Source organism: Oppia nitens, unplaced genomic scaffold (assembly GCF_028296485.1).
Source record: "Oppia nitens isolate AA-2021 unplaced genomic scaffold, nextdenovo-longstitch-racon4-pilon3 scaffold2_pilon_pilon_pilon, whole genome shotgun sequence".
Classification (NCBI taxonomy): Eukaryota; Metazoa; Arthropoda; class Arachnida; order Sarcoptiformes; family Oppiidae; genus Oppia; species Oppia nitens.
The window spans coordinates 10494288-10521174 of record NW_026533210.1 but is presented as its reverse complement, the minus strand read 5'-3'; the positions used below and the strand labels follow the sequence as shown (position 1 = coordinate 10521174).

At 21.2% G+C, this 26887-nt stretch overlaps 1 protein-coding gene across 1 annotated transcript in view; it reads right to left on the bottom strand.

The window, feature by feature from the left end:
• LOC128956132 (cell adhesion molecule DSCAM-like) overlaps positions 1-26887 on the bottom strand; it is a 50029-nt gene that overhangs the window by 16556 nt on the left and 6586 nt on the right. The window contains exons 2-19 of the mRNA XM_054301813.1: positions 24626-24685; positions 23989-24402; positions 23622-23715; positions 21460-21524; positions 20683-20937; positions 18809-18877; positions 18042-18164; positions 16510-16680; positions 15069-15219; positions 14458-14606; positions 13783-13995; positions 11701-11826; positions 9659-9729; positions 9196-9436; positions 9062-9091; positions 8906-8923; positions 7339-7437; positions 6479-6958 (exon numbers count right to left, since the gene is read on the bottom strand). Of these exons, the coding sequence (XP_054157788.1) occupies positions 6479-6958; positions 7339-7437; positions 8906-8923; positions 9062-9091; positions 9196-9436; positions 9659-9729; positions 11701-11826; positions 13783-13995; positions 14458-14606; positions 15069-15219; positions 16510-16680; positions 18042-18164; positions 18809-18877; positions 20683-20937; positions 21460-21524; positions 23622-23715; positions 23989-24402; positions 24626-24685 (2829 nt within the window). The remainder of the gene's footprint in view (positions 1-6478; positions 6959-7338; positions 7438-8905; positions 8924-9061; positions 9092-9195; positions 9437-9658; positions 9730-11700; positions 11827-13782; positions 13996-14457; positions 14607-15068; positions 15220-16509; positions 16681-18041; positions 18165-18808; positions 18878-20682; positions 20938-21459; positions 21525-23621; positions 23716-23988; positions 24403-24625; positions 24686-26887) is intronic.

Here is a 26887-nt window from a genome sequence, read left to right as displayed (position 1 = left end):
AGATATGGTAAATGCCGGCAAAATGAAGTCAACGGATACCGAAAACCCTACTACTAATTTGAATGTTTTGCCGACTAGCAAAAACCATGACGCATATATTGAGCCAAATTTGTCAAAAGATGTCGAATACGAGAATCGATCGATTTTGTCGCCAACAATCAGCAATGACGACGCCGACAACTAAGTTGTTTATATTAATAATATATTGTTTTTTCAGTGTTTCATTCAATAATTAATTAATGTTTATTTTTTCAGCAATTTTGTTTCTTTTTAATAGAATTTTTAAAAGTAATTTTGTTTCTTTTTTCATATTTCTAATACATTTTTAAAAGTATTTTAATTATTTTTTTGATAAGTAATTTTGTTTCTTTTTTTATTAATCTCATTAGTAAAGTAGTTATGTTACTTTACATTTAATCATTAATTACGTTATTTAATAAATATATTGTTTTAAAACGTTATTTATGTATGTTTCTTAAGTAAATATATTTCTTTAGAGAATAAGTAACTAGATTACTCCGATGATGAATTCAATGACTGAGTAAATAGATTACTCCGATGATGAATTCAATGACTGAGTAACTAAATTACTCCGATGATGAATTCAATATAGGAGTAACTAGATTACTTCGATGATGAATTCAATGACTGAGTAACTAAATTACTCCGATGATGAATTCAATGACTGAGTAAATAGATTACTCCGATGATGAATTCAATGACTGAGTAAATAAATTACTCCAATGATGAATTCGAACTAAAAGTCAAGTTCATTACAATTTTGTTGAATTCGAACTAAAAGTAATAAAGTTACTTTTGAAACTATTTCAAAATCAGCAATTTTAAAGTAATAATAATACTTTTTGGTTGCTATAGGTTACAAATCTTACGGAAAACGCCAATTACAGTGGCGCCCCACTTCCCACTGTGTTAGCTAAACTTTGAATTCAAATTATTATTAAAATTAAATGTTATTTTAGAAAAATATATATTATTTTTTTGCGCTCATAATTGGGTAATAATAATTAAATTTAAATAATTAATTAAAAATTTCTAATGCTAATATATTAATAAATAAATAACAGTATAATAATAATAATATCAAAAATTATTTCTATATATTTATTACTATATATTATGTAAACACAATTTTCTAGTATAGTTTTATAATGTAATAATTTATATTATATTTTTTGAGTCCATAATTGGTTAATATAAAAATTAATTAATTAATTAAAAATTTCTAATAATAATATACATGACTATAATAAATAAAACTGTAACTTTTTAAATATATGTACTTGCTAACTACTTTTAAATTATTAGAATAGAAAAATTATATAGTTAATATTAAATTAAGTAGTAATATAAAATAAATTATAAGAAGTTATATAAAAAGTAATAATATTTTTGCAAACTGTAATTTTTCAATAATTGTACATGTTAGTTGATGAATATAATATATTACACTAATTAAATTTGACTGTTACCTTACACTGACATTTATTAACATTATTTATTTATTATTATAATATTGTTTTATTAGCTAAAATTCAAATTATTATTAAAATTAAATGTGATTTTAGAAATATATATTATGTTTTCGCGCTCATAATTGGGTAAAAATAATTAAAATATTCTAATAATAATAATATATGACTATAATAAATAAAACTGTAACTTTTTAAATATTTATACCTTGCTAACTACTTTTAAATTATTAATAGAATACAAAAATTTGAGAGTTTTAAATTTTATATTTTTAAATAAAAATTTTATAAATATCAATAGTTAAATATTACTATAGAAAATAATTATAAATTATTTATAATAATATTGATAATATATTTGCAAATTGTAAATTTTTTATTATTTTAACTTAAATGTCTATTAAGATTAATAAAAATATTTTTGATTGAATATAAAAATATTACATTATGATATTTATAGTTACTTTATACTATATTACTTTAATTTATTATTGTTATAAAACATGATAATAATAGTAATATTTTTAAAAAATTACAGTTTGTAAAAATAATATCACTATTATTATTGTTTATACATTAGAAACATTTAGAAAATTTTTTATCAAAAAATTTAATAATAAAAATATTTACTAAATTATGAAAAAAATACAAAACATATAATAAATTATAATAAAAATATTTAGTTTTATCATTTATATATATATATGACAAGTTGTTTATATATTATTGATTATTTTATAATTAATATCAAAAATAATAATAATAATTTTCTATTTTTGAAATATTGATTAACATTAAAAAATTATGTTTAATTAGAAAATATTTGATTTATTATAATTAGTATTAAATCGATAATAAATAAATGCTTAAATAATTATATTAATCGCTCACTTAATATACAGTATATATTATATAATTTAATACTTATAAACTAAAACATTTTATTTATATTTAAATACTGTAGAAATTATACATTTTTAAATAAATCTACTTGCTAATATTTTATATGTTATTTATTATACTTTATTTATTGTTTTAAGATTTTTTAAATTAAATATTTTTAAAAATTAATATAACTAAAAAAATATTTTGTATATTTATTAGTAATTTTCTCAATAAATGTACTTGGTTAATCGTTTAATAGATAGTATAGTACTTAATTAATATTAGATAGTGGCTCAGTATTTCATTATTTAATTATTATAATATATATTTTTTTATTTATAATAAAAATTAATTGGTTTATTAGAACAAATAAGTAAAATGTATAATAATATAAATAATATAATATTTTTATTAATAACTATAAATTTTTTAAAAATAAATCTACTTGCTAATTACTAAAAAAATCTTATAATTGCATAAATATAGTTTATTAATAATCTAAAATATGCATGTACATTTTTAAAATATTAAATTGATAAAAAAATTTCCAAACTGTAACTTTATAAATAATTGTACTTGTTAATTGTTTAACTATATTATATTACTATGTTATTAATAGAAATACAAATTATTGGATATTATACTATTTAGTATTTTAATTTTTTAAAAATATTTATAGTAATAAAAATTTTAATATTTTTTAATTAAAATAATATATAATATGCTTATCACTTAATTAATTTATGATTATCGATTTAATAATTTAAATAATTAACAACAACAACAAAAAATATATACTTTATAAATTATTACTGTATTATTATTATTTGTATTAAAAATTTTAAATAATAAGTTAATACCTTTTTATAATTATTAATATTATTTTATTTTATATATATATTTATAAATAAAAAATTGATTAATTTTTTAAAAACTGTAATTTAAAAAAAAATCTATTTGTTAATTATTTAAAATTAATAGCAAACTAAAATTATATTATCATAAAGACATGGATAGCTTTTTAAATTTAAATATTATAATTATTTTAGTAATTTTGGTAACAATTTACTAATTGTATGTTTTTAAAATAATAATAATATTATTATTGTATATTTTTTGTAACTAAATTAACATTATCTAACTTTTATGTCTAAAAGCAAATAACTATTACAATAAATAAAAAATTTTATTAATAATTTTGTTTTGCTAATCTATATTACTATAGTTTATTATATTGTTATAAAAATAGTAATAATTAGTAATTATTTTAAATATCACATTTTATAAAAATTATTATTATTATAATTATTAATGCATTAAATTTCTAAAAAATAAACTATTTTTTGGAAATTTTAATATATTAGCAACAACAACAAAAATAAAACAATTAAAATACATACAAACAACAAAAATAAAATAATATTATAATAATATTATTATCAAATTATATGACAAGTCGTTAACAATTATTTGAAATATTAATTAATGACATAATTTTATAAAAAAATAAATAAATAAAAAATTGAATATTTTACCATAAAATTGTGTTTAATTAGAAAATTATTTTTTTTGCATAATATATGAAAAACTCAATTCAATTGAGTGCTTCTATAAATAATGTAATGTATAATAAAAAGTTTGTTAAAACTTAACCCTATATACAGTGTTTAAAAAACAATTATATCTATTGATTGTTTATATAATGTCTTAAATACGGTATATATATTATATTATATAATTTAAGCTAATTTTAATCAATAAAACTATATATATAATATTAAAATAAAATTATACTAAAGTATAATAATATCAAACAAACAAAAATTATATGCCACTTATGTACAAATAATTTTTAATTATATATTTTAAAGTTATAAAATTTTTGCTAACTGTAAGTTTTCAATAATTGTACTTGTTAATTGATTAATATATCTATTGTATTTAAATATTATTAGAATTGTTAAACATATACTATCTTAACCTTAATGTCTATTAAGTTTAATAAATGTATAATTAATAAAAATATTTTTTAGATTTAATATTAAAATATTAAATAATATTATTTATAGGAGATTATAATGAATAACTACTATTACAATATTATTATAATATCAAATTATAGTACAGTATACTAATAATCTTTAACTAATACTTAGATATTATGATTAAATAAATAATATGTAAAATAATATATAATTTTTATAATTTACTATAATTTAGCAATTGAAATATATATTTTAAAAACTATAATTACTTTAAAATTAATATCTTTCTAAATAAACCAAACATTAGTAATTCATATCAATTTATTGATTTAAATTTTTTAATCTAATAAACTAAAATATTTTAAATTTTCTTATTATTATTAATGATTAAATGATTTTAAAATCTTTTAGAATCTAAAAAATATATTGAAACTAATTATTAAATAATTATAAAATATTTCACAACTAATTTTTTTATTGATAATATATTTTTTACTAATATTAATACTAATTTTAGATTATTACTACATTATTATTTTTTTAATGATCTTTAACGAAATTTTATATTATCTTAATCTTAATGGTCTATGATGATTAATAAAAATATTTTAGATTTAACATTATAATATTAAATAATATTATTTATAGGAGATTTTAATGTATAACTAAATTACTTTTGTTTATTATTGTTATAAAAATATAATTATAATGTGATAATTTTAACAAGTATAGTTTGTTAAAAAAATATTTTATAAGTTAAATAGTATTAAATAATATTAATAATAATAATAATAATAAATTAGCAAAAAATAAAATAATAATTATAACATAAATTATAATATACAATATCATCAAATATGACAAGTTGTTATCAATTAATTATTAATAATAACTTTTAAAAAATATTTGATTAAAACTGAAATATTTAATTTATTATATTATTTTTCAAATATACTCCTAAATAATATTTTCAATATTAAAATCAATTGTTCGTTTCATATATAATTATTATATATATAATCCATTAAATATATATTATAATCCATAATAAATAAATAAATGAATGAATGGATAAATAATTATATCAATCGCTCACTTTATATATATATATATATATATATATATATATATATATAATCTAATAGTTATAAATTAAATATTTTATTTATATTGAGAAAGAGAGAGAGGAAAAACATGTTGTATATAACATATATAACATAAATAATTGATTCAACAAAAAAAATATAGTAAAATACTACTAAAACTATTAATTAGACTTAAATTTATTAAGATTGAGTATATCGTTTGCAATTGACTTATATTAGTGTTAGCTTAAAAACCAAACAAAAAAATGTTTGAATATTTTATATATAATATACACACATGTGTAATACACTGTATATGATAAATTAAATTTGATCTAAAATAATTATAATAATAAAAAATAATAATAAATTGTTTAGAAAATTGATGGACTTTTTTGTTGTTGTTGGTGTTGAGGAAATATAGGAAAAAATAGTCATCAAAAAATATATATACCAACAATATATATATATTGTATATAATATTATTATAAGATACAGAATCGTGAAGTGAATGCATGTCTAATATTTTGATTATAACTTATATAAAAATAAATCTATATTCTGTCTGTATATTCAAATAGTTTCAAAATGTGTGCCAATCATTGGCAATGTAGTTAAAGGGGGTTAAATCAATGGTGGGGCTGTTGGTGCTGGTATTGGCAGTGTATTAGCTTTGCAAATGGATAGTTAGGAATGGGTAGAGTAATGGGATATATACTAAAAATAAAAGCATAGAAAAGGGGATAGGATTAGGGGAAAGTAGTCATCCACTCCCGATGGATGGCTATACAGTATATATATATATAGATATATATGGATGACTATTCCTAAATACAAACAACTGGTACTAACCAGTAATAGGCAAATAACAGCAAATGATTTCTACTTGAATACTACTATTACTTTGAATATAACCAAAAACAACAACAAAATACTATACATTCAAAAGTAATGGATGATTGAGACATATAGAGGGGAAGGGGAAAGGGATAGACATTATATATATAAAGACAAATATAGTATAAGTACTTACAGTTTGGTTGCATTAATGTCAAGAAGCTGTACTCGGCCTGTGAGCTGCCGGCCTGTGAATAGGCTGTAATCTGTATGTAATACCACTGATAGGGCTGTAATCCATCAATTAGTACGGATCGTTGGGTTGAATGTATAAACTGTGGATACTGTGTCCACTGGGGTTGTTGTCGCTGTCGGTACTTGAGCTGGAAGTGCTGTAGTGGACAACCGTTATCGTTGAATGCAAACAAATTGATTGTTACGTAAGTGGAGTTTATTGCGGACAGTAGTGACTCCTTGTCCGGTGCCAGTGGACTATTACCCACTGTTTTCACTGATATCTGATGCCGTGGACTACAACCGATCCGATTGCAGGCCATTACCGATAGTTCATATAATGTACCGCATTGTAAGTTATCAAACAAATAGTTTGTTATATTACTCGATAGTTTCAATTGTTTTTGATAATTGATACTATTTTTACAGTCGATTATGTATTCTAGTGTTTAAATTTAAGATAACATATATATTATTACTATTATATTAATTTTTAGCATAAAATACAGTATAAACTACGCTAACACTAATCATCAAAATAATAATAATAATAATAATAAAAGTCATAACAGTAAAAATATAAATGATAATTATTGTAATTTTCTATTATGTTATATATATATAATACTATAAATTATACAAATTATAACAATAATAATAGCCTTTATCTCTACTAAAATAATTTTATATACTGTATAAATCAATAACTAATTTTCTGAGAGAAAGATAATATTATATATAAATTTTCTGTTTAATATATAAATTAATATAAAGTGGTTTTTCATAATTTTTTTTAATATAAATTATTTTTGTTTTAATTACCAGAAACTGAATTATCATCATTTGGTGGTCGAATCCATTCGACATCAATACTAGAAGTGCTGACACTTAAGGGATTCAATGATAGACTCATTGGACAATCTATTTGAATGAATCAATAATATAAATATCAATAAAAAAATTAATATCAATAAAAAATTTAAAAAAAATCAAAATCAAATCATACATTAAGATCAGTAGTGGGTTTATTGTGTTAAATACTACTGAAAAAAAATTATATTCACTATTTTATCGGGTATTTATGTATATAAAATATATACATATATTGAATATATTGTATAAAATCATATATAAAATAAAAAAACTAAATGTTTAATATCTATTTTGAATGCATGAATTGAATGCGACTTTGAGGTCGACTAAACCCACTATTGAAAAGCATAAGCAATGAGATATACTGTATGTACAGTATATCTAACATTATATTTATATTGAATATATATGTACTGTACGTACAGAATATTCTGTAAATTCAATTTTATGCCTTAAAAAATACTCAAATAAAAGTTTATTCAGTTATAAAATGTGTGTATAATATATTGAAAGCTTAAACTGTACTGAAACTAAACTGACAAATATTATATGCACAGTGACTACAGCTATGTATGAAATGAAATATCAATAGTTATCTATATATATATAATATTATATATAATAATACAATGTATAATATATATATAATATAATAGTTTAGTGACACTTTATATGACAATAATCAATATTCCGATACTACTGTATATTACAAACTAGTGTAACAGTATTTACATTATTATTATTATTATTATTATTATTATTATTTGTATAAGTTTTTTAAGGGTAACTTCAAGGCATTTATAACATTTATAATAATAATTGTCTTCTTAATATGTCTTATATATAATGCACTATATATTAAATATATATCTAATATTAAACAATATTTTTTTTCTTGCTGTTTAATAACTATTGTAAATTATTTGTTTAATAATAATAAATTTGATAATAAATATTAAAAATATCATTTAATTACTATATATATATATATATATATATATATATACATATATACATAAATTTTAGCTCATGTTTATCTACAAAAATAATTTATTATATTACTATCTCTAAAGTTAATATTATAATTAACAAAATAACATAAACACAAAATTATATACATTGTATATAAAATAGTTGATTTGATAATACTGTATATCATATAATGTATATAAGTTATAAAGTATATTGAAATAATAATAATACTAAAATATAGTATATTATTAAATAATCAATAATAATCAATAAATTGCTTTAAAGTACTACTAAAACTAGAATTTTTTTTTTTTCCTAAAATTTTTTTTTATTTAATAAAAGCTATTTTTATTTTATTTGTTAGTTGAAGTTAATTAAATAATGTGGAGCAGAAAACCAACAAAAAAAATATTTTTTTAAAACCCAAATAAATAAAATCCCAAATATTTATAAAATAAAATAATTTCTCAATTTCAACAACCATTTCACCCATATATAGACACAATATATATATATTATAAATATATATCAAATTAAACCATACCTTCAGTTAATGTTTCCACTGGTATTGTTGTTGTTGTGTTGGTTAGTGTGTATGGAAAGCGTGTGTAAAAATAAATAAATAATTGTTTGTTAATAAAACAGTCACACAATAAATAAATTGTTTTTTTTATTTATCTATTGAATATATATATATTACCCGTAATTGGCTCAGATGGTGGACCGGCACCTATAGGTAGGTATGGGTCGTCAAAAACAAATTGAATAAAACAAAAAAAAACAATACAATTATTAGATAATTAATTTGATTTTTTTATAAAATAGTTGTCAAACCTTTCGAGTTGAACGCCTGGACAACGATCTTATATTTAGTCGATTTGTTTAAATTTTTTAATATTGTCTCACATTTAGTAGTAGTATGACTACTACTAATTGTTTTATCATTATTATTGATATTATTGTTATTATTGTCAATAGTTTTATAAATATAAACATCTGATGTTATATCCGATGATACTTTATATCCAATATAATACCCTTTTATTGAACCAAAATTTATTTGATTGTCCGGTGCCTAACATAAATCAATTCAAACAGAAAGAGAGAGAGAGAGAGTAGTTAGAGGTTATTATTATATTTGACAACACATGTAGTTTTTACACTTCAACTACTAGGAGGAGAGTTAGGTATAGTACAGTAGTATTAAACATATATATATATCTTATGTCCAAAAAATAAAGTAAAACCTAAAGTCAATAAATTTAAAGGTCTATACTCTTAAGCTATCCATACATACCTTCCAACTGATTCTTATAGTATTTGATGAATTAGAGTGAGCCTTGATATGTGTCGGTGGGTCACTGGGAACTGGCGGTCAATACAAAACATAAAAACAATAATATTATTATTATGAATGATAGATATATAATATATTGGATAATAAAATATAGTTTTTTCATTTAGTTTATATACACACAAACACACATTGAGAGAGAGAGAGAGAGAGAGAGAGAGAGAGAGAGAGAGAGAAAGAGAGTAAAATAAACAATGAAAAAAATTTTGATTTATAATTTTTGAAGTCAACGACAAACTATAATATTTTTTTCAAGTATATTACTCACACACATATGGTATATATTGTACAATATATACAGTAATATACTGTATATATATATAATTTATATATTGTTATCATTTATTTCAATCTTTTACATCTATGAAAGTCTTTGAGAGAAAGAGAGAGAGAGAAAGTAAACTCAAGTTTTATGAGCCCTGAAGTTGTTTTCCCGGAGTTTTTTATATATATTTTTTATAGTGTTTTTTAACGCCAATAATAATAATATAAAAAACTGAGTGTATAATAGTTAGACAAATATATGGTATTTTAAGCCATATAATGATCAATATTTTTATGTTAAGCCGAAAGTCATTTTAAAAATAAATATTGTGTGTTTGGTTTGTCTACAAAACTATTTTTTTTATTGTTTAACTTTTAGTTTTACACTGAATATAACAAAAAATTACTACTAAATAAAAAAATAGTTTTTTTTGCATATTGTGTTCATTAAGTTTTTTTATTATAAACTTTTAGTGTGTTTTATTTATGTGTGTATATATAGTTAACTAAACAACAAATATTAGCACTTAAATTGTATTAAACAATATAATACTGTATATAATATAAACTAAAAAAAAATATATTTTCTATATATAATTTAAATATTTGCTATAAAATTTTAGATTTAGTTGATTGACTACACTAACAGAATATTATTAATTTTTAGATATACAACAAAATGTAATGTAAGTAATGTATAATAATTTATTTAATTGATTTACACATTAGAAAGTTAGGGGAAAATATTTTTTTTAATAAAATTAAGTGTAAATTTTTATATACATTATGTTTTTAAATGGGAAAAAACTATTTATTAATAACTATTACAATATATGCTAACAACTAAAACGATCAAAATTTAATGTAACATTATATATATATAAAAATATATAACAGTCATCAACAAAAATAATAATAATAATAATTACAGTAAAAGTACTGTACTGTATAACATATATAAATATATAATATCCATTCATCCAATAAAAAAATAATATTAATACCGAAAATTGAAAAATATTTTGTTATATCAATCTCTAACAGATTATATTCTCTATCAATAACAACAACAAACTGTTATACATGTTATCAATATATATATATATATATATATATAATATTATATATATATCTATATCTGAGATAAGAGTCAAGAAAATCCTCAACAAAATACTATCAGAAAAAAACTTTGCTTTCAAATAGATTTTTTGTGTTGTGTTTCGCCAATCGATTATCGATTCCTAGACTTTAACTACAAGAGAGAGAGAGAGAGAGAGAGAGAGAGAGAGAGAGAGAGAGATATGGCTGTTATGTGTGGTGTCTCTGTCTTACAGTACTTTTGTTTGAATCCCAAAAAATAAGACTATATGTGAAAAACCTATTGATGTGTCCTCTCTCTCTCTCTCACACACAAAGACAGAAAGATCTGAGTGTGAGTGAGTGAGTGAGAGAGACAGACAGACAGACAGAGAGAGAGAGAGAGAGAGAGAGAGAGAGAAAGAGTGAGAGAGAGAGAGAAAGAGAGATCTAAACAATTCAGAGACTTTAACTCCAATCACTCACTCACTCACTAACTCCTATTCCTCACTCTTTCTCCTTATATTCAATCATAAGCTATAATARCAAGAGATGAAAGTCATATATTTATTTTGCTCAATCACTCACCCACTCACCCACTCATTCACATACAAAATAMTATACCAAAAGTGTTTCATACATACCTTCTTCGTCGGTCTGAAAATTGATTGCCGGAGTCGACGACTGACTCATTCCGAGTGAATTGACGGCCGAAACGCTTAATGAATACATATTATTGGGCGATAAGTCAGATATAGTCCATACCATCTCTATATATAAAACAAAAATTTTGTTACTTATATAATGATACAAAAGTGAGAGAAAAAAATATGAAATAAAATATCATATATTGATATATAAGTCTAACAGTATGTTATGTGTCATACAAAATATAGTGTGATTACTACTACAATATATACTGTATATTAATGTTATGTGTGATAATAATAATGATGATGATGTTGATGATGAACACCAATAAAAAAATAATAACTTATAACTATCTAACTATATATATATATATATATATATATAATATAAAGTTGTATATAATATAACAATTATATAATTTATACCTGATTTTATTGTTTAATGATTTTTAGGGACAAAATTATTTAATTGCATAGAATTTAGAGATAAAGTGAAAAGAATTTAAAACTAATTATATACTAAAATAATAATAATAATGCATTTGAGTGCCTAAACTAATCAATAAAGATTAAAAATTGTTGCCCTAATCTGTTAAATTAAATCCGACAACACATATATGCAAACAACAACAAACAATAGTTGAATTAATTTGAAAAATTTTTGCCATAAAATTAAATACCAAATTTATTGTATATACACTTATATAAACTCTATATAAATAAATATACTGTATTTTTTTATCTACCAGTATATATATATATATATATATATATATATATATAGTATATATGGTATAATGAATTAAATCTGTTTGTTCATTACTAAAGCATTTTCCTATAACAAGCCTCTTAACTATATATACTATATATATATATATAGTGTAGTTTATACTCTCTCTCTCTCTCTCTCTCTCTCTCTCTCTCTCTCTCTCTCTCTCTCTCTYTCTCTCTCTCTCTCTAATAATAATAATAATAATAATATATATGAGAATATATTTTATTCTCTCTATATATATAGTAGTAGTAAATAGCGTTCATAAAAATGTTATTCATTTGTGTGACAAATATATTGTGTTTGCAATTAGTTTTGTTAATCCATTATAATATATATATACAGTATATATCTATAGATTCTATACTATAAACACATTCAAAATACAATATATTTCACTCTCTTTTGTACTGTATTTTGCAATACAAGCACTCACTCATTGAATGTTAAAACTTATTTTACTGTAAGAGATCAATATATWTRTATATATATATCAAATAATACTATTCAAAGATTATACAATATATATATATATACAGAATATTCTGCATAAACTGTGAAACTCACGCAACACTACACACACATACAGTACATACAGACTGTCAAAGTGCTCACAGTTGTACTCAAATACAAAATTTTTATTGTAATTTATATCATATGTTATAATATAATATAATATATTACAGTATAATATTAATATACAATCAAAATATTGTATTTGACTCCTCTTAATATACATAAATTATATAATTATAAGCAATTAATGGCATTATATTTTTCTCTAAATCACTGTAGTATATACTATATACTGTATATATACAGAATATTTGATATATAAAATATATTTAAATTATTTTTAATCCTATTTTGATGTTAATTAAATAATTTGCATTTTATATACATATATATATATATATATATTTTTATCCTATAGTAAGTACATAATSATCATCAYATCATATGTTTGTATTGTGTATTATCAACACATATATATAAAATAAAATTTATAATAATCTWATAAAATATTTTAATATTATACAAAATAGAGRATATTATATAAAAACATAATTATTATACAAAAGTGTTTTTTCTATTACAAACTTAAATAAATGGTATAATTATTTWGATTAGAAATAAAAATAAATAAATAATTATATTCTAATAATAATGTAAAATGTAATGATGTATAACAAAAATATAACAATAGATATATATAATGTGTTGATTTAAGCAATTTTTGTTTTGTTTTTTATGCACAAATCATAGCATAGTTTATACAAGAGAGAGATAAGTACAGTACATACCWGTGCCGGGAATAGTTATGTTGCGCTTTTGTGWCGGAAGTGTGGACGACATCATCATCATCGACATCGGCGGTCCATTTAATGGACTTTCATTCAGATAGATATGATATTTAGTTATTCTTGAATTGCCGGTAAAGGGCGGCGCCCACGACACCCGTGCCGATCGGCTGCTTATGTCATCAACTTTGACATCTAGTGGCGTATCGGGTGGTTCTGTGAGAGGAGTAGTAGTAGGGGGAGGAGTGGGTGTCATTAGATGACAAAAAAATAACATTAAAAAACATTATAAACATGTGTTTCGCTTTTGAGATTGTATTTTATACGATACTATTGTATTATACAGTACTATACTAGTAATATGTTTGCCATTTATTTGCAAAACACATTGTGTGTCTATGTGTCTGTGTTTCGTGTGTTTTATAGTTATATAATATTTGTTTTTTATATTTATATATATTTTAATAGTATTAATGGCATTATCAACAAAACACACACACACACATACATACATACATAGATACATACATACACACACATATACACACACATACATAGACACACATACATAGACACACACACACACACACACACACACACACACACATACATACATACATACATACACACCCACCCACACATCGCACACACATAAAAAACAAACGGATCGATGTATACCTTGAACTATAACTTGAATACTGGTCTCATCTCTTCCGTAAGCATTGGATGTAATGCACTGATAGAGAGCTGAATCGCTTCTATCTATTGATTCAATCATTAACTCAGATGTAATTCCCTCATTCATTACCGTCTCTTTGATAACATATCTGTATTTTATTATATAATAAAAAATAAAAATATAAAAAATACTGTTTTATTACAAAACAATAGCAACAACAATGACAGCTAACAATAATAAATTACAATTTTATATATTATATATAATAAATTTAGAGACAAAACAAAAATAATAAAAATAAGATTTTTAATTAATTAATTAAGTAGAAAATAAAACTWATAATTTATTATTAATAATATATTTATAAATTATCTAAAATTTATTTATTCATATATTATAAATAATTAAATATTATAATCATTAATTATTATGCTTAATTAGCATATAATAATAATATTAATGTTTAATTTTTATATAATTATAAATAAAATAATAAAAAAAATTTATTTAAAAAAAATTCTATTAATTTATTTGTTGTTAAAAATTTCCTAATAATTCATATTTAATATATATATACTGTATATATATATATTGATAATAATGGTTATACCTATTTGAATGATGTTCAGGACGTATAGGTTGTCTATCCCGGAGCCACTCGACAATTATGGGTCGTTCACCACTGGCCTCACAATTAAGTACTGATCGTTGATTTCGTTCAAACGTTTCGGCTCTGAATTTCACTTTAAAACGGGCGGCGACTGTAAAACAAACAAATAATTAAAATAATTTAAAAAAAATATACTATTATTTAACACTTAGATTAAGATTATATTATAGATTATTATTCTTATTATTATCAATAATATATGTTATATAATAATGCATTGACTATTACATGTTGCTATACATATCAAAACTTACAATACACACAATATATCATATAAATAAACTTTACGTAAATTATTATAACTGTTAATTGTTCARGGATACTTTTTTAATATTTTTAAAAATTTATTATAACTTGACCTGATTAATATTTAAAAAATTACTATGCAATACTTTTAAAAAAGTATCCCTGAACAATTACAAGTAGTCAAGTTAACTATATATTTTAATTATCATTGATTAAAATATCAGTATTAATAAATTTAGCATAAAATATTTGTAAAATATAATGTAAATTATTAATAATATTATTATAGTAAATAGCTAGCTAGTTAGCTAACTAATAAAATTATATTATTATATAACAAATAAAATAAAACAAAAAAAATAGTAAAAATAATACTTTTAAAAAACAAAACAACAATATTTAGTAAGTCTAGTAATATACTGTAATACTGTATATTGTGTTACAAAAAAAATTAAAACAAAATAACACAAAAATTATTATATATATCTTATTTAACATTTAGATTAAGATTATCAATAGATTATAGATTATTATTATTACCTGTATTATCAATAATATATATATTGAAATATTTTATATTACATTTACTATTGATATAAATATCAATATTATACACAATATATCATATATTAATAATAAACTTTAGGTAAATTATTATAAATAATATAAAAATAGTTAACTTGACTACTTAATTGTTCAGGGATACTTTTTTAATATTTCAAAAAATATTATAACTTGACCTGATTAATAATATTTTTAAAAAAATTAAGTWACTATGCAATGCTTTTAAACAAAACTAACCATGAACAATTACAAGTTGTCAAGTTTATAAAWAAACAAAATTAATTACATTTAAAACTATTAGCATTAMTCWAGTAATTTAGTAAAAAATATTTAGTAAAATAGCTAAATAACTAATTATATTATAAATTATAATATAACAACTATATAAAATTATTAGATTAAATATATGAGAAACAAATTAAAAATAATAGCAAAAATAATGCTTAAAAACAATACAAGAATATTCTGATAGTTAAAGTCTATTGAAAGTAATAGATTGTATAGAAATAAAATAAAAACTAATAGTAAAATAATAAATCGTTTTTATTTAAAAAAATAAATCAATACTAACTGTGAACTTGGATACGGATTATTTTGCTGAGATCCGGTTCAATACCGTTGGACACGTGGCACAGGTATAGACCCGAATCCTTTTTGTCGGCACTTTCTATATAAAGTGTGCCGTTTTCGTGAACCTGTGTCTGAAATGAGCTGACAATCGGCCGGTAATCGGATTTCATGCCTAAAAAATTGTCATCAAATTTAAAGACAAAACAAAAATGTTTTAAAACTTACTTAAAGTATTTTAAGTATATTTATATTAATTGTTTTTTTTAAGTTTATTTGACAAACAAATACTTGTATAAAAAACAAAACAAAAAGCTTCTCGTTTGCAAAAATAAGTGATTTTATTATATATATAAAACAAAATAACGATTTGTTAAAGTTTTAAGCATTTGATTAATTGTTGGGCAAAATTTGTCGAAAAACTAATTAAAATTTTTTTTGCTCTGTATTTACAATTTATATAACTTATAGTTCAAAGAGTATAGAGAGTAGAGAGAGAGAGAGAGAGAGAGAGAGAGAGAGAGAGAGAGAGAGAGAGAGATGAGAGGTAATCATCCATTGGATCGGAATTGAGAGATGTTATGTAAATACCGGTATAATTGTYAATAAGTTTCTCTCTCTCTCTCTCTCTCTCTCTCTCTCTCTCTCTCTCTCTCTCTCTCTCTCTCTCTCTAATAAAACTATTTCAAGTATTAATATAAAATACAGACTATTATTATTAGTATAGTTAGGGTTCAAACAATTTTATTTTGMAATATATAATAATATTGTATCACAATTATAGATAAATAATATATTGTATATACAATTATATTCAATATATCAAATAAATATATAAAATAATATTGTGTATACAAATTATATCTATCTATCTATTTATTTAATATAAAATTAGATATTATTATAGTTTATTTTATCGTATAATAACAAATTTCAAACCCTATATATATAAATCAATTTAAAAATAAATTTGAATATATCATATGTCTTATATATGTTTTATACTGTATATACAGTTATTAAGGGTTAAACCTCTTTTGACATAAACCGTAAATTTTTCATTCAATCCCTGGGATCAGATAACAGTCCTTAAAAAWAGATACTGTTTTTAACAGTATATARCAATTGTTGACACAATTGATGACATTTAAAATAAAAAATTGTGATAAAATTCAACATAACAATGMTGCTAACAAATTGCCTAATTAAACATATATTTAAAAAATATATGTATCTTTAAATATATCTTTTAAAGCATATACAGTATTAATATCTCAATATATATTTACTGTATAAGACATTAACACAAAATAAATTATTTGTAATTAGATTATACCGGTATATACTAAAAAAATATGCAATAAATAAATAATAACACTATTAATATATCTATAAATTAATTAAATATAATAAATTGTTTTTTTTTTGKTGAGAGTGAGATATYATTATATATTTAGTACAATATATATATATATATATATATMATAAAAAACAAAACAATAATATAATAAAATATAACTATAACTTAACCCATACTTTGAGCTCTTTTCCATTGAACACTTGGTGTTGGAAATCCAGTGGCGGAACAGTCAACCCAAACACCGGTGCCTTCGACTAAATCTATGTGATCTGTCGGCTCTATTATCCAACGGGGCTTTTCTAATACATATAATAATAATAATAATATATAATATTAGATAAAAACATATATATAAATGTATGGATGGATAGATTGCTTAATGGTATATAAACATACATATCATAGGCTATGTTATGTTGTTATACATCAATTGTGTATAAAATATACATATATCTATTAATTTTGTTTTCTTTATATTATAAGTAGTATTTAAATATTATTATTAGTACTTATATGTATATAAATATATATATATATATAACAACATCATTGACTGTCAATTAAACTCTATGGGATATTGTTGTGTGTGTGTGTGTGTGTGTGTGTGTGTGTGTGTGTGTGTGTGTGTGTGAGAGAGAGAGAGAGAGAGAGAGAGAGAGAGAGAGAGAGAGACTATTAGTAAACTTGTAAAGGAAGTTGCAATTTATAGTATCAAATAAAAAATTGTTTTAGTCTTTCACTACTATTACTACTATTAACTAATATTTAGTTACTAATTATWTTTTGGTTGTCTATTAGAGAGTGAGTGAATGAATGAATGAGAGATATATAGATAGAGATAGTAATAGTAAAAAGTTAAGTGAAATAATTAGAGAGAGAGAAAGAGAGAAAAAGAGAGAGAGACTATGTATTGAAAAAGGGATAATAATTAGACCATAATTACCCCGTATTATCATTTGAGTGCTGTGTTTATCTTCTCCGACATCATTAATAGCAACACATGTGTAATTGCCTTCAAAATAAAAAATAGTGGATTAATATGGATGTGATGGTGATGTTGATGGCCATGTATTTCAAGTCATATACATATAATAGATATATAATAAAAGCAAAAACAAAACATAAATCAATGAAAAATCAATATATCATTAAAAAACAAATATTTAGCATATTTTTTGTTACCTATGAATATACTATATGTATATAAATATTTTTTTTGTTGATAGTGTTATATTATATTAGTAGTAATTTTTTCATGTTTTATCAATTTTTTTTCCTCCGTTTTGTTGGTTTGTTTTATGTTTTTCATCAGTGATATAACTATGCAATCATTACAATACATACATTTAAAAAAACTGCAAAAATCTCTAATATATTGAAAAGATTACCAACAAATCATGTGTTTGACTAATATTAATCATCAGATAGAAAAAAATCTCTTATTTTTTTAAAAGTTTAGTTTTGTTTTGTTTAATGTTTTCTGAATTATTTATAAATGTATTAACCAAATGTAAAAACAAAACAAAACTAAACTAAAAAATTGTTAAAATGATATATATATATATATATATATATATAGAATATAAAGAATATACAGTATTCTTAAAATATTATATAATATTTAAATAAATTTTAATAAAAACATAGTTTTCTTCTAATATATATATATWTTTGTTGTTATTTTTTTTGAAGAGAGGGTTTTGTAATATAATAAATGATATAAAAATTCAAATAATATTTTGTTGCACTACTTGTATATACTGTATATATATTTATATATAAATTCAGTATAAATATGATTGCATTGTTGAAGAAGATCTTTATAAATATATATATATATATATATATATATATAAATTATAAGATAATATATATACAATATATATATATATATATATATAATACATATAATATATATATACAWCTCATAGAAAGTCAATTTATTTTAATCAAAATACATATTTTTTTCTCTAAAWAWATATATAAATAAATATAAAATATAAAGAATATTCTTTAAACAATTTTTTCAACCAAATCTTAAGGGCATAACTAAGTGTATATACAATATACAGTATATTGATATACAAATAAATTTTTATATAATAACTTATAAGTAAAATATAATATCATTTATAATAGTATAAACAATAATAATATTATTATTGATATTAAATGCTTTATATATACTGTATATATATATATATCTAATAGTATTTTAATGGTAAAAATCTTATTATTTCTTGTTGTTATTTTGTGATATGTTTTGTTTTATCATAATATGCTGTATAATATATAATATACAGTRTATATATACACACAGTAAATATCATATATGATAAAAAATAATTGAATAATTATATCTATAATAATAATAATAATGTAATAATAACTTAAGTAATGTTGTTTATAATATACTAATATAAGTCCTAATACTAGTAGTAGTATCTCATGTGTGTAAAAATATATTAGTGTTTATATATATACTGTATATTATTGTTACTATTAGTTATGATATCATATCTCATATGTCTTTTTTTACTCTAATAAATGAAACGAAAACAAAAATAAGTTTATTTCTGTGTATATATCAAAAAAAGTCAAATATATGTATGAAATATACGGAAAAAATATAGTATATTATTATTATTAAGTAAAATATATAAATAATATCGTATCATATAATAGACCAAAAAATAAATAAAATAATAAACATATAGGAAATGGATAGAAACAAAAAAAATATATGAATTATTTATAATGAAAATAAAATTATTATTATATTTCTATAATATATATAAATATAAGTATATTAAATACCGGTCTGTTTTTTGGTCAACGATTCAAACAATAGTGTCGACGAATAGTCGGTCAAGTGATGGACTTTTACCGCAACCGTAGCCAACTGTTCACGGCTACCACCGTTATGGCCGCCGCCGCCGCCAATAATGTGGTCATTGTATAGCCATTTGATGGTCAGCGGCGGATCGCCTCTGATGACAGTACACGTAATGGACAGCCGTTGGCCAGTATTGACCAGCGATGGCACGACAAACGGCTCGATAACTGGTTTTTCTGGTTAAAACCGATAAATAAAATCATGAAAAACAAAAACATATAAATAAATAAATTTATTATATATTTAGTGTCAACTTATATATAAATCATTGTATAAGTTATATATATTGTTATCATTTTGTTGTTATGATAAGAGAGTTGGGAAATAAATGTTATGTAATACTACTGTATATTCAATTGTCTTTCAAATCTTATGAGACAAATATATATTTATATAATGTTATAATAATAGCATATAATATTAAATACTACTAGTATTTTGTTTAGTTTTATTTGTTGTTTAAGTTGTTTTGATGTTATTATTATTATATACAGTACTTTACTTTTTATACATTTGTATTATCAGTATTATTGATATTATTAAGTAATCCTAAGTAAGTAAAGTGATGGTAATGTAATGCAATATTTGCTAAATACTGTACATATCTAAATAAATATTATTTGATATATATATTATATATAATAATTTATATTATATATAAATWATTTATATGATATATTAGTTTGGTCTATAAATACCTCTAACTGTTACAAAAAAATCACGTTTGGATACATCGCCCTTATATTTAGCCATACATGAGTACCTGTAATGATAAAAATATATATAAATAATAATAATAATAGCAATAATAATAATGAATATATATTTATATATATTTAATCATTGAAGTAAATGTCATCAATAAAAGTATCCATTAATATAAATATAATAAATACACTGTAAATCATAACTAACTTTTATATGTTAARTAATTTTGTGTTATATAATATGATATTACTATACATGTATATATRTACTGTAGTATTATTGATATACATGTTATTAGWAWACATAAASTRATGATTAAAMAACATGMGAAAAATTTRTAGTAAATTTGCCAAAAACTTGTGTTTATTAAAACTAAAAATTAATTATTATTATTATTACATGAGTGAGAAATTAACTGTATATACARTATATAATTATCGATTAAAATTGAGTGCATTTTGCGGTTTAAAATCACTTATATTTCACACATACACTAAAAATAAATTAAAAACAACTATAATATTATATATCATATTAACTAATAGTTGTACTAATTTACTATAACTACAGTACAGTTTAGTATACAACCACTAATGGCATTCAGAAAATATTTTTTGGCATATATTATATTATAGTATTTAGTAGTAATAGTATATCGTATAGAAATTATATAATAAGTGTTGGACTAATTATAAATAATTAACTGACATTCAAMAWAACAAAAAACTAAAATAAAATTTGTATACAAAAATTAAACATTAAGTGCCAAAACATTTCTACTATATTATACTAAATACTACAGTAATATATTGTATATAAATATACTGAAAATAATATTTTATGCTATATTTAGTAATAATATAATATATACTATAAAATATAAAAACAGTTCAATTAATAATAAAGTGTTTCTAAAAATTGTTAGTAATATATATATAAATTCTGTAATCATTTATTATATAATSTAATGAAAAGTTGTGACTAAATTTTTGTTTAGTAAATTCAAACATTAAAATAATTTTTAATACATTTTTAACACATTATTATTAAAAATATTTTTATAAAATTATAAAACATTATGATCTCTCTCTCTCTCTCTCTCTCTCTCTCTCTCTCTCTCTCTCTCTCTCTCTCTCTCTCTCTTAGAATAATTAATAATAATAATAATTTGTWAGACAATAATGTAGTTTATTATTATTATTTTATATATATATATATATGAAACTCGTTACGTGATATGATTTATACGCTATTTATTTATTGTCTAAAAATATGATATAATTATTGATTTTTATATCTACAGTACAGTTGTTGTCGTTGTTGTAGTAAATAGTATAACAAATAAACAATTCATTTCATAAGAGAATTATTTATAATATATATATAATATTATTATATTTGTTGAAAAGCTTAACAATTTTTTTTATATATATATTTATAGGACTTGATAGAGAATTAGACCACAAAAATAAAGTGATTTTTATGTTTATTTGTGACAACAAAATACAAATAAAAAAAGTGTTAAAATCAAGAGATTTGGAGATTTGCTAAATATATATAAAAAAACAAAACACTTATATATTGGATATAAACTTATAAATTATATATAATAGTAGTGTAGATATACTGTAATACAGACACAAGTTTATATTATATATATCRAGTATATATAGGGATAGATTGTATTATTATTTTCAACTAAAATCTTATTAAYACAATWTATATAATATATTATATTAAATATATAAAGAGAAATATAGCAAATAAAGTGTAARAGAAAAACAATATAACGATAGAAATAGAGAGAGAGAGAGAGAGAGAGAGAGAGAGAGAGAGAGAGAGGGACTAAGAGACAGATCCGATAGATAGACAACAACAACATCAACACAACAACTGCAACGTCAAGACAGACAGTCAAAGACATTGTGAGTGAGTATTGAAAGAATATATATATATATATATAGAGAGAGAGAGAGAGAGAGAGAGAGAGAGAGAGAGAGAGAGAAACAAATAAATAAAAAATATTTGCCGACATATATATATATATATATATATTATATTAAATCTATAATAATATATATAAATAATATCCTTAAATGGTAAGACCATCTAAACTATATGAATGAATCAATGAATCAATGGCTATACCAACCGCCCCGCATCTGTTTCCCGGGAGAGCTCCCGTACAATGAGTGTACCGTTTGAATGAAGTGTTTGTCTGTGATTGTCGGGTAGTAGTACTCCGTCTATATATAGATAGATAAATAAATAAACAAAAAAATAAGTTATAATAAAAATAATGATATAACAAAAAAAAATAGTAATTCCAGTTATTGACAACACATTAGATGATAAAGTGATAGAAAGAAAGAAAGAAARAGAGAGAGAGAGAAACTTAATAATAATAAAAAGCATTTTCTTCTTCATCTTCATCACCAATGGATTTGATTAATGACACAAATATTTATTTTTTTTGTACGATTAATATATAATATATACAAAAAAAAATTGATTCATACTTTTTTCCCATAAGATATCATCGTATTGTCCGCCAACCGGACACCGCAAATAAATGGTCTGATGGGCTACGAGTGTCATATTGGGTATAAGTCGGACATAGGGCGGGCCTATGACCCGAACCAGRGCACCATAATGGACACCTTGGCCCGGATGCGATCCACGGGCCGTACATGTCCAGTGTCCGCCGTGTTCCGTACCAACCGATGATATATTAACAAATGATATTACATTTGAATCGCGGGTAACATAATCGCCATAACGTAGGCCATGGATGTCGGTTATGGGTAAGTCATCCAACAACCAGGTAATCATTGGCAATGGACTACCCGTTGCCATACATTTCATTGATAACGAGTCGCCCGGTCTTAGCTCTTGTGGTTTGAATACTTCCAAGAATTTTGGCTGAAATTCTTCTTAAGTGTAAAAACAAAACAAATTTTTGTTAAAAGAAAATAATTATTGAATTAAAATAATATATTATTAATAAATGTTTTTTTTTGTTAATAAAACTATAACTACTATAATAAATATTAAAACAAACAAAAAATATKATATAATAATAACAATAGCCATTAGCTATTACTAAATATAAACTGATTATTGTTTTTATGATATTATTATTATTATTATTATTACCTGAATGTGATGCCAACAACAAGTCGTTTGCGGTGTTGGTAGTAGTGATGGTAGACCTCACTGTTGTCGGTGAAGTCGTCAATAATTAATTGGATAGACATATAGATATGAAACATATGGGAGAGAGAGAGAAAAATATAGATATATTACATAATAAAAATAATAATAATGACCATTAAATTGAATATAAAGCTATATATATATATATATAATAACACATAAAAATATTATATTATAAATTATATAAATTATAGATATAGACATAAATATCATATAAACATTGGGCATATATAAAAATTTAGTGCAATTGTGTATTGTTGCAAAAAAAAATAATAAAAATTCAATAATTTATTTTTAATATAACAAATGTGTGGCTTTTAATATGATTTTTCGGACGCTATATATCTATAAATATATACAGTATATATATAAAGTACACCCAAAAATCCTAATCAACAATATTGTGATACATATACTATAAATATACAGTATATGATAGATAAATATACAGTACAGATACAGATATAGTAATGGTTATATAATAATATGTGATATATATATWKATTTATAAAAATAGTTATAAATTTTGTTTTGTTATATTATAGRTATATATGCTGTGACTGTATATGTATTGTGTGTGCAAATAGTAATTTCCGTAATATATAATATCCATTTGAAAATATAACAATTTGTTTGAATACTATATACATGTATACATACTGTACAATTGAAACAATATTAGCCCAAAAAATAATAATAAAATATTAATAATAAACAAMAAAGTGATGATCAAAAAATAAAATAAAATGATTGTTTCGAGAGATGAGTGGCGAAAAACATCATTTTTATCTCTCTCTCTCTCTCTCTCTCTCTCTCTCTCTCTCTCTCTCTTTCTCTAACTAATCATAAAAAGCTATTCTCCAGTGAATTGTGTGTCGACTTTCATTGTATTATTTTGATCTCAAATTTCATTAAAACAAAAGAGAAAAATCAATTGTCTCTCTCTCTCTCTCTCTCTCTCTCTCTCTCTCTCTCTCTCTATTTCTATCATCTAATCTCTATTACTGACATTATTTTAATAAGTTTGAGGACTAAAAACTAAACTAAAATATATATAAAAAACAAATCTTTTGTTTTTATATTGTAAGCCATCTATTATTATAAATCTCTCTCTCTCTCTCTCTCWCACACWCACTCACTCACTATCTCTATATATCTTTACTTTTATATAAATATATATATAATACCTTATAATAAGTTAAATCTAAACATAYATACTGTATATGTATACTGTAATAATGTATATAATATACAGAATATATCTCATATCATATATAAAGTTAATTCAATATTCATACAAAAATGTTTGATGTCTTCATTGTATTTAGTATTTAATTTTTCATWCTCTCTCTCTCTCTCTCTCTCTCTCTCTMTCTATCTATCTCTCTATCTCTCTCTCTCTCTCTCTCTCTCTCTCTCTCTCTMTSTCTCTCTCTTTTAAATCGCTATTTTGTATTATAATACTGTAATAATAATAATAATAATACATAAAAATATATGTGTGTCTAATAGAAAATTTATGGCTTTAATGACTTTCAATAGAAACTTTAAATTATAATGACTTTAAAATATATACTGGAATTTATTTATTATATACACAATAATACTGTATATATATATAATAATAATAAAGTAGTTTTAAAAGACATAAGATTTTTAAAAACATTATAAACCCTATTATCTAACGCTTCATTTGTTTTATTTAAAAACAATGAATATRTAGTTTATAATATACTGTATATAATATACAATATATATATATATATATATATAACAAACAAAATGTATTACTTGTTTTATTTTTGTAATGATTATTATTATTTTATTATTAATAAGATTCTTATAAATTTAATCTTATTTTTTTCTAATCATAGATTTATTTATTATTCATTATTCAAAAAAAATATAGTTTAGTAACACTACTACTAATAATAATACAATATTAAAAAACAGTATAAAAAATATTTTTGTTATTTAAGAGGAAGAGAGAGAKAGTTTGTATTGAAAATGAATTCATTATTTTTTTCAGTAAAATAATAATAAATCAAAAGAATTTATCACAGAATTTATTGAAGAATTTATTCATTTTTTCATATATTTATATATATTTAGTATATCTTTTTGAAGAGAGAGTCAAATAAAATGGTAAATATGTGAGGAATTTGTGACAAAATTGAATACAAAATGATTTTTTCGTTTCGT